Raw genomic sequence first — 14,059 nt, forward strand, 5'->3', positions numbered from 1 at the left:
GGGGGAAGGTTAGGGTAAGGAATCCCCCCGGGGGACTTAGGTTTAGGCAGTGGGGAAAGGGGGGGTTAGGGTTAGGCACGTGGGGGGGGTTTAGGGTTAGGCACCCCAAAAGAGGGTTATGGAGTATAGTTAGGCACCCCCGGGGGAAGGTTAGGGTTAGGCACCCCCGGGGGAAGGTTAGGGTTAGGAATCCCCCCGGGGGACTTAGGTTTAGGCAGTGGGGAAAGGGGGGGTTAGGGTTAGGCACGGGGGGGGGGTTTAGGGTTAGGCACCCTAAAAGAGGGTTAGGGAGTATAGTTAGGTTAGTTCATACTTACCTTACAGACGATCGGGATTTCCTTCCACAACGGGCTGGCGCTGCCGGGGTTTGAGCCATGCGGCCGGCGGTATTTCATACCGAATGCGCCTAAAGGACTATATAATGGGTTTTTTTACTTTCACCTCCTGATAAAAAGTGACATGAAATTACTTGGGAGGGAGTTACCTTTAACTCTGATTGGTCCATAATCAGGCAAAAACTATTAAATTGCTTATTCTGCATCAAATACAATGGCAATAAACAGTATGTTTGGTACATAGGGAGAGATGAATCAAGCTTTCTAAAGAATGGAGAATTTGCCCATAGCAACCGATCACCATCTACCTATCGTTTTATAGAATGTCCTTGATAGTGGCTAGCTAACAGCTGATTGGTTGCTATGGGCAACGTTTCCCCCCATTAAAAGGCTTAATACGTCTCCCCCATGGTCCGTTTAAACCACCTGTAACCACTGATGGAGACATCACTCACAGATGGAAAATTTTCCCTTATATCTGATAGTATTTTCCCAATATTATATTCTGGACTGAGGTCAGAAACCTGATATATGGACGATTACGGGTGTTAATGTTCCAAATTCCCCAAGCTCACTCTACTCCATCCATCTGCAACCCCCTGGAACCACAAACAGGAGTAAATTAATTTTACATATTCTGAATCATGCTCGTCAGTTGAATGTGGTGTATACACGGTATAGGATGCATGTCGGGTATAGCACACAGTTCAGTGATGCTTTCAGCAGAGTGGGTATTCTTGGCCTAATCCCATCAAAGCCTCTTGCATTTTCTTAACTGCTAGGTCCTAGATTCTCTGTTTCTGTCTCAGCTCTGCACGAGGTGCAGGAATCTGCAAGATTTTTTCAGGCAATACAGCCTGAGAGATGCAAAAGCTCTTCAGCTGACTCTATAGATAGAGATTTATCTTTTATGATGTGCGATAGTATGATTAAAATGGAATCTACAGAACGACAGTCTGATGGATTGAACATCCGTGAAAAGATAACATCACAATAATTTTTAAGGGTTGGCAGATTATCAAGTACATACACTGAATGATAATCGTTAATCTTTAATGTGTCAGATTATCTGGAAAGATCTCCAGTGTATGGCCAGCTATACACCAAAGTTTTTGAAACTGACTAGATCATGCCTTTTACATCTAGTCCTGTCCCTAGCCCAAAACGTCATTCTCTACCCCTCCACCAACACCAAGTCTGCTTTTCCTAATTCCTTGCCAAATTTAATATATTAGTTTTCAGCCTATGTATATTGATAAAGGATTCTACAGTCTTTTCTTTGTACAACTTGCTTTAATATATGTCAATATGTCTTTTTTATAAAAAAAAAAAATATATTAAATCATGTTTTCTACAAAAAAAGAAGAAATAAATAGAATTATTTGTAATGCAAATTAACCAAATACTCAGAGTAAACACAAAGAATAGAACTTCATACAATAGTATCTAAAGAATAGAACATCATACAGTAGTATCTAAAGAATAGAACGTCATACAGTAGTATCTAAAGAATAGAACTTCATACAGTAGGTTCCTGAAATATATTATATATGCAGTCTTTGTCTAATAAAGAAACAGCTAAAAGCTGCAAATTTGGGGTTTATGTTTGAAGCATGTTTTTTATCTGGAGTGAATAGATGCAGAAAAAAATATTACAGCGGAGATTCTTGCATTGGCGATATTCTCTGCTGATTGATAAATCTCCATGGCGATTTTTTTTTTTTTTTTTTTTAGGCATTTTTCTCTGTATGATCACAGTGTTGGTGCATGTCTCATAGGCATTCTGCATACAGCGCTTTTCATTTCAGTCCTGATAGGCTTCTCATGTAGGCTGATGCTTTTGGCATTGTTTCATATATAGTAATTCTTTGTGTTGGATCAAAAGTTCAGTTTTCGTCTGTTCCTTATGAAGGAACAATGGGTATTGTTCCTCAGCTCACTGATAGATTTTCTAGTTGAAGAGTCTAGGTAAGGTAGATGGTACATGGTGGGAGAGTCTAGGTAAGGTAGATGGTACATGGTGGAAGAGTCTAGGGGCGAGATACAGGAAGGTGAGAAATCTTCCTGATGGCGTTACCCATAGAAGCCTATGAGCTTCTCTCTGAAGAGTGCTGAAAGAGGGATCCCTCCCAGCACCCCCTGCGGTGTGTGCGTCCTTCTGTGCAGAAGGACGCTGGAGGGACTTCTGGGTCATCTGAGAATGGCGTTAAATAGGGAAAACCCTGATTTCTGCCGAAAACTGCAGGGACAGAAGGCTCTCGTCCAATCAGTCCCTGCAGGAGGCTGCAACTCCTCCCGCTCCCTCATTCGGTAATTACACTGCCAGTGTTCCCAGCAGTGTTATTACAAGGCTTTGCAAAAAATATATATATATATATATATATATATATATATATATAAATAATATATACAGTCAGGTGCATAAATAATGGGACATTGACAGAATTTTCATATTTTGGCCTCTATTCACCACCACAATGGCTTTGAAATGAAACCAACAAGATGTGCTTTAACTGCAGACTTTCAGATTTAATTTGAGGGTAATTACATCCAAATCAGGTGAACAGTGTAGGAATTACTACGGTTTCTATATGTGCTATGTAGTGTATATGTCTATACTTTTTAAGGGGCCAAAAGTAATGGGACTATCAACTCAAAAGCTATTTCATGGACAGGTGTGGGCTATTCCCTCGTAATTTCATTATCAATTAAACAGGTAAAAGGTCTGGAGTTGCTTCTAGGTGTGACATTTGCATTTGGAATCAGTTGCTGTCGACTCTCAATATGAGATCCAAAGAGCTGTCACTATCAGTGAAGCAAGCCATCATTAGGCTGAAAAATCAAAACAAACCCATCAGAGAGATAGCAAAAACATTAGGTGTGGCCAAATCAACTGTTTGGAACATTCTTAAAAAGAAAGAACGCACCGGAGAACTCAGCAACACCAAAAGTCCCGGAAGACCACGGAAAACAACTGTGGTGGATGACAGAAGAATTATTTCCCTGGTGAAGAAAAACCCCATTCACAACAGTTGGCCAAATCAAGAACACTCTCCAGGTGGTAGATGTATATGTGTCAAAGTCAACAATCAAGAGAAGACTTCACAAGAGTGAATATAGAGGGTTCACCACAAAATGTAAACAATTGGTGAGCCACAAAAACAGAAAGACCAGATTAGAGTTTGCCAAACAACATCTAAAAAAGCCATTACAGTTCTGGAACAACATCCTATGGACAGATGAGACAAAGATCAACTTGTACCAGAGTGATGGGAAGAGAAGAGTATGGAGAAGGAAAGGAACTGCTCATGATCCAAAACATACCACCTCATCAGTGAAGCATGGTGGTGGTGGTGTCATGGCGTGGGCATGTATGGCTGCCAATGGAACTGGTTCCCTTTTATTTATTGATGATATGACTGCTGACAAAAGCAGCAGAATGAATTCTGAAGTGTTTCGGGCAATATTATATGCTCATATTCAGTCAAATGCTTCAGAACTCATTGGACGGCGCTTCACAGTGCAGATGGACAATGACCCGAAGCATACTGCAAAAGCAACCAAAGAGTTTCTTAAGGCTAAAAAGTGGAATGTTATGCAATGGTCAAGTCAATTCCCTGACCTGAATCCGATTGAGCATGCATTTCACTTGATGAAGACAAAACTGAAGGGAAAATGCCCCAAGAACAAGCAGGAACTGAAGACATTTGCAGTAGAGGCCTGGCAGAGCATCACCAGGGATGAAACCCAGCGTCTGGTTTTGTCTATGCGTTCCAGACTTCAGGCTGTAATTGCCTGCAAAGGATATGCAACAAAGTATTAAAAAGTGAAAGTTAGATTTAGGATTGTTTAGTTTGTCCCATTACTTTTGGCCCCTTAAAAAGTGGGAGGCACATATAGAAACCGTTGTTATTCCTACACCGTTAACCTGATTTGGATGTAATTACCCTCAAATTAAATCTGAAAGTCTGCAGTTAAAGCACATCTTGTTTGTTTCATTTCAAAGCCATTGTGGTGGTGAATAGAGGACAAAATATGAAAAGTCTGTCAATGTCCCAATATTTATGCACCTGACTGTGTGTGTATGTATGTATATATATATATATATATATATATATATATATATATATATATATATATATATATATTATACACACTGTATATTAGGGATGTGCGCCAAACCCCCGTGTTTTGGTTTTAGATCTGTATCTCCTTCAAGGTTTTGGATCTGAATTTAGTTTTGCAAACCACCCTCAAGTGTTTTGATTTAGAACTGCGACTCGGATTTACCCGGATTCACGAAATTCGAGTGGATTCAGATTTCTGGAGAACCGAATCGCACATCTCCAATATTATATATATATATATATATATATATATATATATATATATATATATATTTACAGACAATATTCAGACGGCACTCGGAGACTGGTGAAAAAATGTACCCTCAACGGAGGAAATTTATTGGTGAGTCGACGTTTCGGGGTATTGCGCCCCTTCCTCAGGACAACATAGGAAGGGGAGTAATACCCTGAAACTTCGACTCACCAATGAATTCCCTCCGTTGAGGGTACATTTTTTCACCAGTCTCCGAGTGCCGCCTGAATATTGTCTGCATATTGCATTGGAGGTGCCGTCCTCCTGGAGGGCGCCGGAGCAAGCTGGGGCTATATGCCCGTTTACACTGAGTGAAGGAGTGCCGGAGCAATGTATTATGTATATATGTGTATATATATATATATATGTATGTGTATATATATATATATATATATATATATATATATAGCAATAGACAAATGGTGGAACTCCACGACTTGATTAATGATCAAAAAGATTTAATCGCTTCCCAGAGGAAGGGCATGTGCCCAAAACGTCGGATTAAATCTTTTTGATCACTTATCAAGTTGTGGAGTGCCGCCATTTGTCTATTGCTACACGGGGCCTGGTGGTCCATGGAAGGCACCCATGCCAGAATTATCATACTCTAAGTGAGTGCCGGGACCCAATTGTTCTTAGATAGATAGAAATATCCAAGGACTGGATCCGTAACGTTGCCTAAGACGATTCGTGGCCAGTAATTTCCTGCACACCTCTATGGGTGTTACTGTCCCGTATTCTACTGTGATGTGCGCAGTTGAACACTGCGGAGTCACATTACAGAGACCTGAATCATTCCCTAAATCCTAAAGTGCTTCCGTCATCTACACCAGCACAGGCAGATATTTTATAGGTTGAACACCGTCTTTTGAGCTAGATAACTGTATGAGGTATGAGGCAATTTGTGGTTGCCTCTGTTTTATATTTAGGTAGACTTTATCATAAGATGTGCTTCTGAATGCACTGAACTTGCAATAAGATTTGGGGATTGTGTTCCTGTGACAGACAACCTAAATTTAGATGAAAATAACATTGAACAAATGTTGTTGTGAGACCAGAGAAATGCTCTTATTGTATATACATGTTACAGATCATGTCAGAAACTTTGTATATGCTGTTTGGCCCTTTCTCCATTTACATGTGGATGTCATAAACCAAATATGTGTGGAGCCTTCCATGTAATGAACTGTTGCTGGAAAGTCTTATTGATTTGTAAACTCTACGGTCAAGTAACTTCTTACTCACCAAAATACTAAATTTCACAGGAGGACCCGCGGTTGAAATTTCCAGTACACATGAGAACAAAAGCGTCTTTAAATCCCAACGACTTGGGTCCTCTACCAGTGAGTATCCTATGCCTGCTTAGCATTATTAATGCCCTGATAATAATGATACAGTATTACTGGAATGTTGGACAGTGTAACTTTAACATGTTTGAAAATATTGTCAATTAAATTCTTTATACAAATTGCAGCGACAGACAAATCGGCCACCTTGACTACAGCTCAGCGCAGACTCTACTGTAAAACTATATTTTTTCTATACTCAGGGCCGGATTAAGGTCTGTGGGGGCCCCTGGGCAACAAACATGTGGGGGACCCTTATTAAATGTGACGAACTGGGGGTATGCGCAATGGGGACCTCAGTAGTGTTAGTGCCCACAGTAGTGGTGCCCTTTATGCAGTGCACCCAATAGTAGTGCCCCCTATGCAATTCTCCCATTAGTAGTGCCCCCAGTAGTCATGCCCCCTGTAGTTATGCCTCAAGTAGTAATGCCCCCTGTGGAAATACCCCCAGTAGTAATACCACTGTAGTGTGCCCCCAATAGTAATGCCTCCCAGTAGTCATGCCCCCTGTGTGTGCCCAATAGTAATGCCCCCTGTCTAAATGCCCTCAGTAGTAATACCCCTGTAGTTGTGCCCAGGGCCGGCGCTAGGCTGTGCTGCGCCCAGCGCCGTCCTGTGTTCCCGCCCCTTCCCTCTTCCGCTCCCTCCCCCCTGAGCTTAAATATATCCCATTGCGCTGGGAGGGAGGTGGGCGTTTCCTCGCCCTCCGGAAACAGTAGCGCTCCGGGCGACGGACCGGATTGCCCGTGCCTGGAGCCGCTACTGGTTGTGCCCCCAGTAGTCATGGCACCCGTGGTAGTGGCCCCAGTAGTCATGCCCCCTGTAGTAGTAATGCTCCCCCCCTGAGTAATGCCCCCAGTAGTAATGATTCCCCCCCGAGTAATGCCCCAGTAGTAATGCCCCCCCCCCTGAGTAATGCCCCCAGTAGTAATGCTCCCCCCCGAGTAATACCCCCAGTAGTAATGCTCCCCCCCCGAGCAATGCCCCAGTAGTAATGCTCCCCCCCCTAGTAATGCCCCAGTAGTAATGCTCCCCCCCCGAGTAATGCCCCCAGTAGTAATGCTCCCCCCGAGTAATACCCCCAGTAGTAATGCTCCCCCCCGAGCAATGCCCCAGTAGTAATGCTCCCCCCCGAGTAATGCCCCAGTAGTAATGCTCCCCCCCTGAGTAATGCCCCCAGTAGTAATGCTCCCCCCCCAAGTAATGCCCCCAGTAGTAATGCTCCCCTCCCGAGCAATGCCCCCAGAAGTAATGCTCCCCCCCGAGTAATGCCCCCAGTAGTAATGCTCCCCCCCCGAGTAATGCTCCCAGTAGTAATGCTCCCCCCCGAGTAATGCTCCCAGTAGTAATGCTCCTCCCCTGAGTAATGCCCCCCCGAGTAATGCCCCCAGTAGTAATGCTCCTCCCCTGAGTAATGCCCCCAGTAGTAATGCTCCCCCCCGAGTAATGCCCCCAGTAGTAATGCTCCCCCCCCGAGTAATGCTCCCAGTAGTAATGCTCCCCCCCCGAGTAATGCTCCCAGTAGTAATGCTCCTCCCCGAGTAATGCACCCAGTACTAATGCTCCTCCCCCTGAGTAATGCCCCCAGTAGTAATGCTCCTCCCCTGAGTAATGCCCCCAGTAGTAATGCTCCCCCCCGAGTAATTCCCCCAGTCCCAGTAGTAATGCTCCCCCCCCCCCGAGTAATGCCAGCAGTACAATAGCCGCTTGCACTAAAGCTATTACTCACCTTACGCCCCGCTCCCGCTGCCGTCCACGCCGCTCGGCTGCTGCTCTGCACCATGGGAGAGACGTCGACGTCTCTCCCATAGTGCACTGCGTGAGCCGGAGCCCTCCAGTCCAGGCTCCGGCTGCGGCGAGTGAGCTGGGCGCCCGCTAGTTACAATCAGTGGGCGTCTGGCAAATGGTGCCTCCCTGCGGCTCCAGGGTTAGGTTGGCCGGAGGAGGCGGAACTGGTTCCGTCTCCTCCAGTTCACTTTAACCCCTTGAGGTGTGGGGGCCCTTCCGGTATGGGGACCCAGGGACGATCGCCCCTGTCTCCCCCCGTTAATCCTGTCTATACTACAGGGGAGTTAAGATGGGTTGTGTACAGGTTCCTGGCAGTCAGGATGCCGGCGGTTAGAATACAGACAGCGCCATCCCGACAGTCAGAATCCCGACCCAATTAAGTGTCTTAACACTATCCCCTAACCCACCTTTCCCTGCAGCCTAACCCTAACCCCCCTCCCCTCCCACAGCTTAACTTTAACCCTCCACTACCGCAGCCTAACCTTAAACCCTCCCCCCTCACCCCGTAGCCTAAACCTTACCCTAATGCTTACCAGGATTCCGACTGCTGTCTGGATTTCGGCGCCGGTATTGTTACCGCCAGGATCCCAACTACATCCCGTTATCACTTATTCAATACCTTTAAAATATATAAAAAAGTATAATACGCTCATCTGGCTTTTGGGTTATGAAAAGACAACATTCAGAATGTTGACACCAAAATGTCGATAGGTTCTGAATGTTGACAATCTAAATGGAAGTTAGATCAGCAGGAAAATAGGAAAAGATATTAGGGTTCCCACCTCTATGCAGCTAAATCGTGTCCAGCAGCTCTCCTAGGGGGTCATCCAACACCCTAAATCCAAGTTAAGAAAATATAGTAAAGGATAGCACCACAGAGCTAGCAGGAAAATGTCAACATTCTTATATGTCGACATGGTTAAAATGGCAATATGTTCATAATGCCATTTTACATGTCAACAATCGAATATCTATTTTTTTTTTTTTTTTTTTAATTAAACCATAAACTTAAAAATGTACTGTCAAAATTTTGGTGTCGGCATATAAAATGTCAACATTATGAACATGTTGACTCTTCGACCATGTTGAGATTTGTGGATGTCAGTATTTTACATTTCAACCTAAAGTCTTTGTCGATGTTCTGACCGGAACACGTGTTGGGGAAAATTAAAAATTATGGATTTTTACAGTACAGGGTACCAACAAGTGTTTTAATATTCATGCTCAAAGAATGGATATAATGAAAATCATTATTTTGTATCTGTTAGTCAACGTATCAAAATTGTGCATCTAAATTCTGATTTTGGAAGAAAAAGTTTATGTAACTAATATATTAAATAAAGGTTTATTTGGCCACAAAAATGTAGTATATTTATAGTTACAGGGTTAATGGAACAATCACATTTTTCCACTTTATCACTGTAATCCTGATTGCGATTAAAAAAAAAAAAAGTTTAGCAATATTGATGTACATGTAGTTATATTGTCGCAAGCAAACGAGTAAATCAATTTTTCACGACAAAAACATCTTAGTTTACAAAAACTCTAGCCCTTATTAAATGAATTGAACATAATTGACTGTTGTCTTGCTAATTAGACAGATATAGATTTTAGACACAGGGACCTCAAGTCCTATTTATCTATAAAAGCTTTTACTTAAGCCAATAATATAGATTTTTTTCAAAATAGAAGTTTTTAATTTTATCATCAAGCAATCAATTATGAGAATTTCTGCAACAGACAAGATAAACATTGTACATCACAAATTCCTACTATTAAGAGGAGAGATCATAAGGGCTAATTTTATAGATTATTAAATTCAATATTTGCATTCAGTCCTTCAGGAAATAATGATTATAGATTTAAATGCCAGAGGCTTCTATTATACAAAGGACCTGAAACCCATAGCCTCCTGTGTTAGTAGGTTTAATATTTTTTGTTCCAGTTGCATATTACTCCCATGGGTCTACGTTATGAAATTTCATTGTGAGACGTCGAGCCTTCTAAAGGGTAGAGATGTTGCCCAAAGCAACTAACCAGCTTCTTGCTAGCAGTTATCAAGAACATTCTATAAAATGATAGGTAGAAGCTGATTGATTGCAATTAGCAAATTCTCCATTCCTCCACTCTTTAAAAGGCTCTCCTCCATATTGTGTGTTGTCATGTTTCCTGATTACTCTTCTCCTATGCTCCCAAAATTTGACACATGCAGGTATATTCAACTGGCTGCAAGATTTTTGCAGCAAAAATGACCATGGCTATCTTAACCAATTTTCCATTACCTCAGGTATGTCAGCTCCTGATTTCCACACTGTCCCAATGAAAAAAATTGATTGCAGTAATTCTTCCCACAAAAACCTGCAGGAATTTTTTTTATTTTTACATTTGGGGAACATTTTGTAGCCTAGATTAAAATAAATATTGGGAAATAGTATAGACTGTTAGTTTGTTACTGTCCCAAAGAAAAAATATTTTGTGCTTTTAAAATTCTGCCAAAGGCAGATTTGGGAAAAAAAAAAATTTGAAAGTAAAAAGATGATTAAAAAACTTCTTTCATTTACATGCAAACAAATAAAATTATTATTATTTTTTTTTAAAGTTGAAAAAAAAAAGTTGATTGGGTAATTTAAGCGCAATTTTTAAATATTTTTTTTTTAAAAGCAATTTTTTTTCTTTAAATACTTAAAAATACAAAATTTGGGGTGCATTAAAAAGTTGCTTTTGGGGTAATTTGATGCCCCTTTTTTTACACCCCAATTGGGCCAATTAAGCTAATTGAAACTTCCTATTTCCTGTTTAGTCATTAGGGTTGCGTGTCCGATGGGTTCTGAAACAAGTCCCAATATTTTTACATTAAAATAAGAATTTTACCTGCGAACATCCCATTGCCACCCAGTAATGCCCATCCAGCTGCAGAATCACCCGTAAGTACCTTAAGATGTATCTGCAGCCACTGACACATGGGCAGTGTGCTAAAAATCGCCTTTTCTATCCGCACTCGGAATTGTGTGCGACATCTTTCAAGCAGGCAACGTACTAGATGCAGTTTTTAGCCACTGAGATGCAATTCCTGATTTCACTGTTGCTAATGAATGCAAAGCCAGTTTAATGGAATACTTAGAGATTTGGGGGGAAGAGAGGAGAAAGATCCCCGTATCCTAAGGAATGACGGCTTCCACCGTAGAATGAAGGAGTCTGTGGCTCTTGCCCCAAAACAAGAATAACTTGGAGAAAGTCTACCGTAGGTGTGATAGCAGTGGACAACAAGCTGCCTCAGTTGTGGGGGACATTTTATACACTTTAGGGATATCCGATGTTATTATCATGTTTTTATAATGCATATTTTTTTTTTTTTAACCATAACATTTCTGGTCTTGTATATAATGTGATGCATCCTGTTTTGCAGCCCGGTTGGGAGGAACGAATACATTTAGACGGCCGGACATTCTACATCGATCACAGTAAGTAATCCCCAGGCTGATCTGCTCCTTCCCAGGTGACGGCTGTTGGTTTCAGGATTATGAAAGCGATGTGATCTCACTCTTTATTCAGGAAGTCAAGTGTTGATGTGTGGAGACAGTGCGAACAGACAATTAGTGCCCACCTACGGTACTGTACATCTTGCAGAAAAAAAAAAAAACAGTGCTTGCCGTTGACCTCCCCTCCCCCGAATTTGCCAATTTGAACTTGTGAAAAATTAACAACGTTGGTGTTTTTGTTATACTACAGGTTACATTGATCTCATACGGTGTGTTTAATGCAAGGCGACTTGCATTAATGATTTGTTTTGACGCACACCATAGGAATAAGAAAATGAGTCGAGCGATGAGTTGTTATCACAATGGCCATTGCATCTATTTAGGGACTTTATTAAAATGGTGCCCAGGAAACTGCACAAATTGTGATGCAACGTACAGCCACCTGTCAGAGGTTTGACTGTCACTAGCTAAATGTCTGGTGGGCTTCGGTAAGTTGCTGCACGTTATTTGCACATTTTTCCCGTGTCCTGGATTGTACTCCAGTGAATTGCATGTAAAATAAACCAAATTGCACCCTACAGTGAGGCCAAAGTGGTAAAACTGATGTCCCGACTTTATTTTCTGGTTATGGCATGTTTTTCTCTCTCTGCACAATAATACACCTCCAAGTTGTATCTTTATTCACCAAAGTAACGCCGTTTGTGTATAATAACCCGTGTTTCCTAACACGTTTAGTTTTAGACACAATGGGAGCTGCCATTTTGAAAATGCCCTCTTCCCCTTTGAGTGTGGTGACATTGAAGTACAAAGCTTCGCAGTGCAGCAAACGGTTTCCTCACTTTACGATGAGGAATAAACGGATTCAGCCTATAGAATGGTTTATTGCAAGGGGTAGCCAAAGAATGAATTCTGTTTCGAACCGGTTATTTAAATAGTGCCAACATATTACGCAGCAAATTACAGAGAGTGCGTAAACGTTCCCGTCACATCTGTGGGGCTTATCATTTATATTCCATCCATAAAGATATGCACATAGGCCAATCAACCAACTTGCATGTCTTTGGCATGCGGGGGGGAGCCCATTCAAACACAATGAGAACATACAAACTCCACACAGATGGGTACAGCACAGTGGAATCATTTTATGTTTACATTTTATGCAGCTGTACACTTCTCATAGCTAAATGTTATGTGCTTTATAATACACTATATGTACAGATGTGTCCTCATACACTGAGGGGTATATTTTCTACGGTGCGGGTTTTTAGAAGTGGAGATGTTTCCCATAGCAAAAAATCAGATTCTATTTAGCATATATCTAGCACCTTCTAGAAGATAATAGCTACAATCTGATTGGTTGCTATGGACAACATCTCCACTTCTAAAAACCTGCATTTAAGTAAATATGCCCTTTAGCGCCTATACGCCATACAGCGTGAACCGCTCGGAATGTCTGAGACACTCGTCATGTACCATATTTTTCTTAGTCGCATCACAGACGCAGCAAAACCCCACTCACAGTGTACTAGATGGGGCCCAACAGAACTTGGCGTGAGAAATATCTGCGCCCGCTTGCATCGGAACCCTTCTGACAGATTCAGGCTCAGTCAGGCACAGATGTACAAATGCTGCAGATCCAATTGATCAGTGCAATCTAGCAATTTAGTTTTGTCGCTCCCAGTTGTTTTATTTGTTAAAATAAGATATACACTATGATTGAGACAGACGCTCGGCGTGGCCAGCTCGCTTGGTACCTGGCACGCCAAAAGGGGCTATTTGGTGCGACTGAAGCCATGGTGTAAATGGATACATCTGTATTGTAGCCAGATGCTGACAAATAGACTTTTTTCAAGCTAGTTTCTCTGAGAAGATTAAAAGGACATATTGCGCTGTTCCATCCTGTCACATTTTCTAGGAATTAATTCTGACCATATCGGAGAAAATGTCATTTGGCTGGAGCTGCAAAAATGCCTCATCCAGATGAAACCCTAAAATATTTAATGAGAGATGATAGGGTAGCTGTTGGTCCTGTCACTTTATCCTCTTCGAAGCTCCTTAACGTGAAGGATCTGCCACCCCATCCGTCGAATCGTTCTTTATTAGGATAATTGATTGACTGCAACGTTGCTGATTACTCAGTGCTTTACGGATGCGTCGCACTGTAACTCTCCCACACACAGTGTGTAGTGCTCCCACACAAAGAGACCAGCCAGAACATAACACTGTGCTGCCTGACGTTTGATTGGATTGGAAAGTTTTGTGATTTATGGGGAACGTGTCGCAGGAAACTTGCCACAATTGTTCCAGGTTCTAGAATCTTTTGTAACACAACTTCTGTGTGTGCACTTTAATTGCAGACACCAAAATAACCCAGTGGGAAGACCCCCGACTACAGAATCCAGCCATCACTGGGCCAGTAAGTATAATTGAAGCGGATTGTGCATGTCATGTGGAAGCAGGTTTGGGGGGATGCGCTTTCAAATATATACAAATGATATAAAATAATAAATAAGGCCTCATTTACTCCTGAAGATCCTATTGAGGCCTTATGTTTGCACATTATGGGGTCTATTTACTAAGCAGCGTTAGGAGACAGAGTGAAAAGTGATTAGGTGCCAGCCAATCAGCTTCCAACTGCTATCTCACAGGCTGTGTTTAAAAAATGACAGTTGGGAGCTGATTGGCTGGCACCTTATCACTTTCTTATCACTTTTCACTCTGTCTCCTAACA

At 42.0% G+C, this 14,059-nt stretch overlaps 1 protein-coding gene across 14 annotated transcripts in view; it reads left to right on the forward strand.

Annotated features, from left to right (window-relative positions):
- The window catches only part of NEDD4L (NEDD4 like E3 ubiquitin protein ligase), a 438,826-nt gene that overhangs the window by 382,156 nt on the left and 42,611 nt on the right, over positions 1 to 14,059 (forward strand). For 9 of the 14 annotated variants that reach the window (XM_088476471.1, XM_088476472.1, XM_088476460.1 and 6 more), the window contains 4 exons: positions 5,981 to 6,058; positions 11,256 to 11,310; positions 11,402 to 11,458; positions 13,686 to 13,744. In XM_088476471.1, the coding sequence (XP_088332597.1) occupies positions 5,981 to 6,058; positions 11,256 to 11,310; positions 11,402 to 11,458; positions 13,686 to 13,744 (249 nt within the window). The remainder of the gene's footprint in view (positions 1 to 5,980; positions 6,059 to 11,255; positions 11,311 to 11,401; positions 11,459 to 13,685; positions 13,745 to 14,059) is intronic. The other 5 variants (XM_088476473.1, XM_088476474.1, XM_088476463.1 and 2 more) reach the window with 1 other exon arrangement.

The sequence above is a fragment of the Taudactylus pleione genome, unplaced genomic scaffold, assembly GCF_031769625.1.
Source record: "Taudactylus pleione unplaced genomic scaffold, aTauple2 ptg000189l, whole genome shotgun sequence".
NCBI lineage: Eukaryota > Metazoa > Chordata > Amphibia > Anura > Myobatrachidae > Taudactylus > Taudactylus pleione.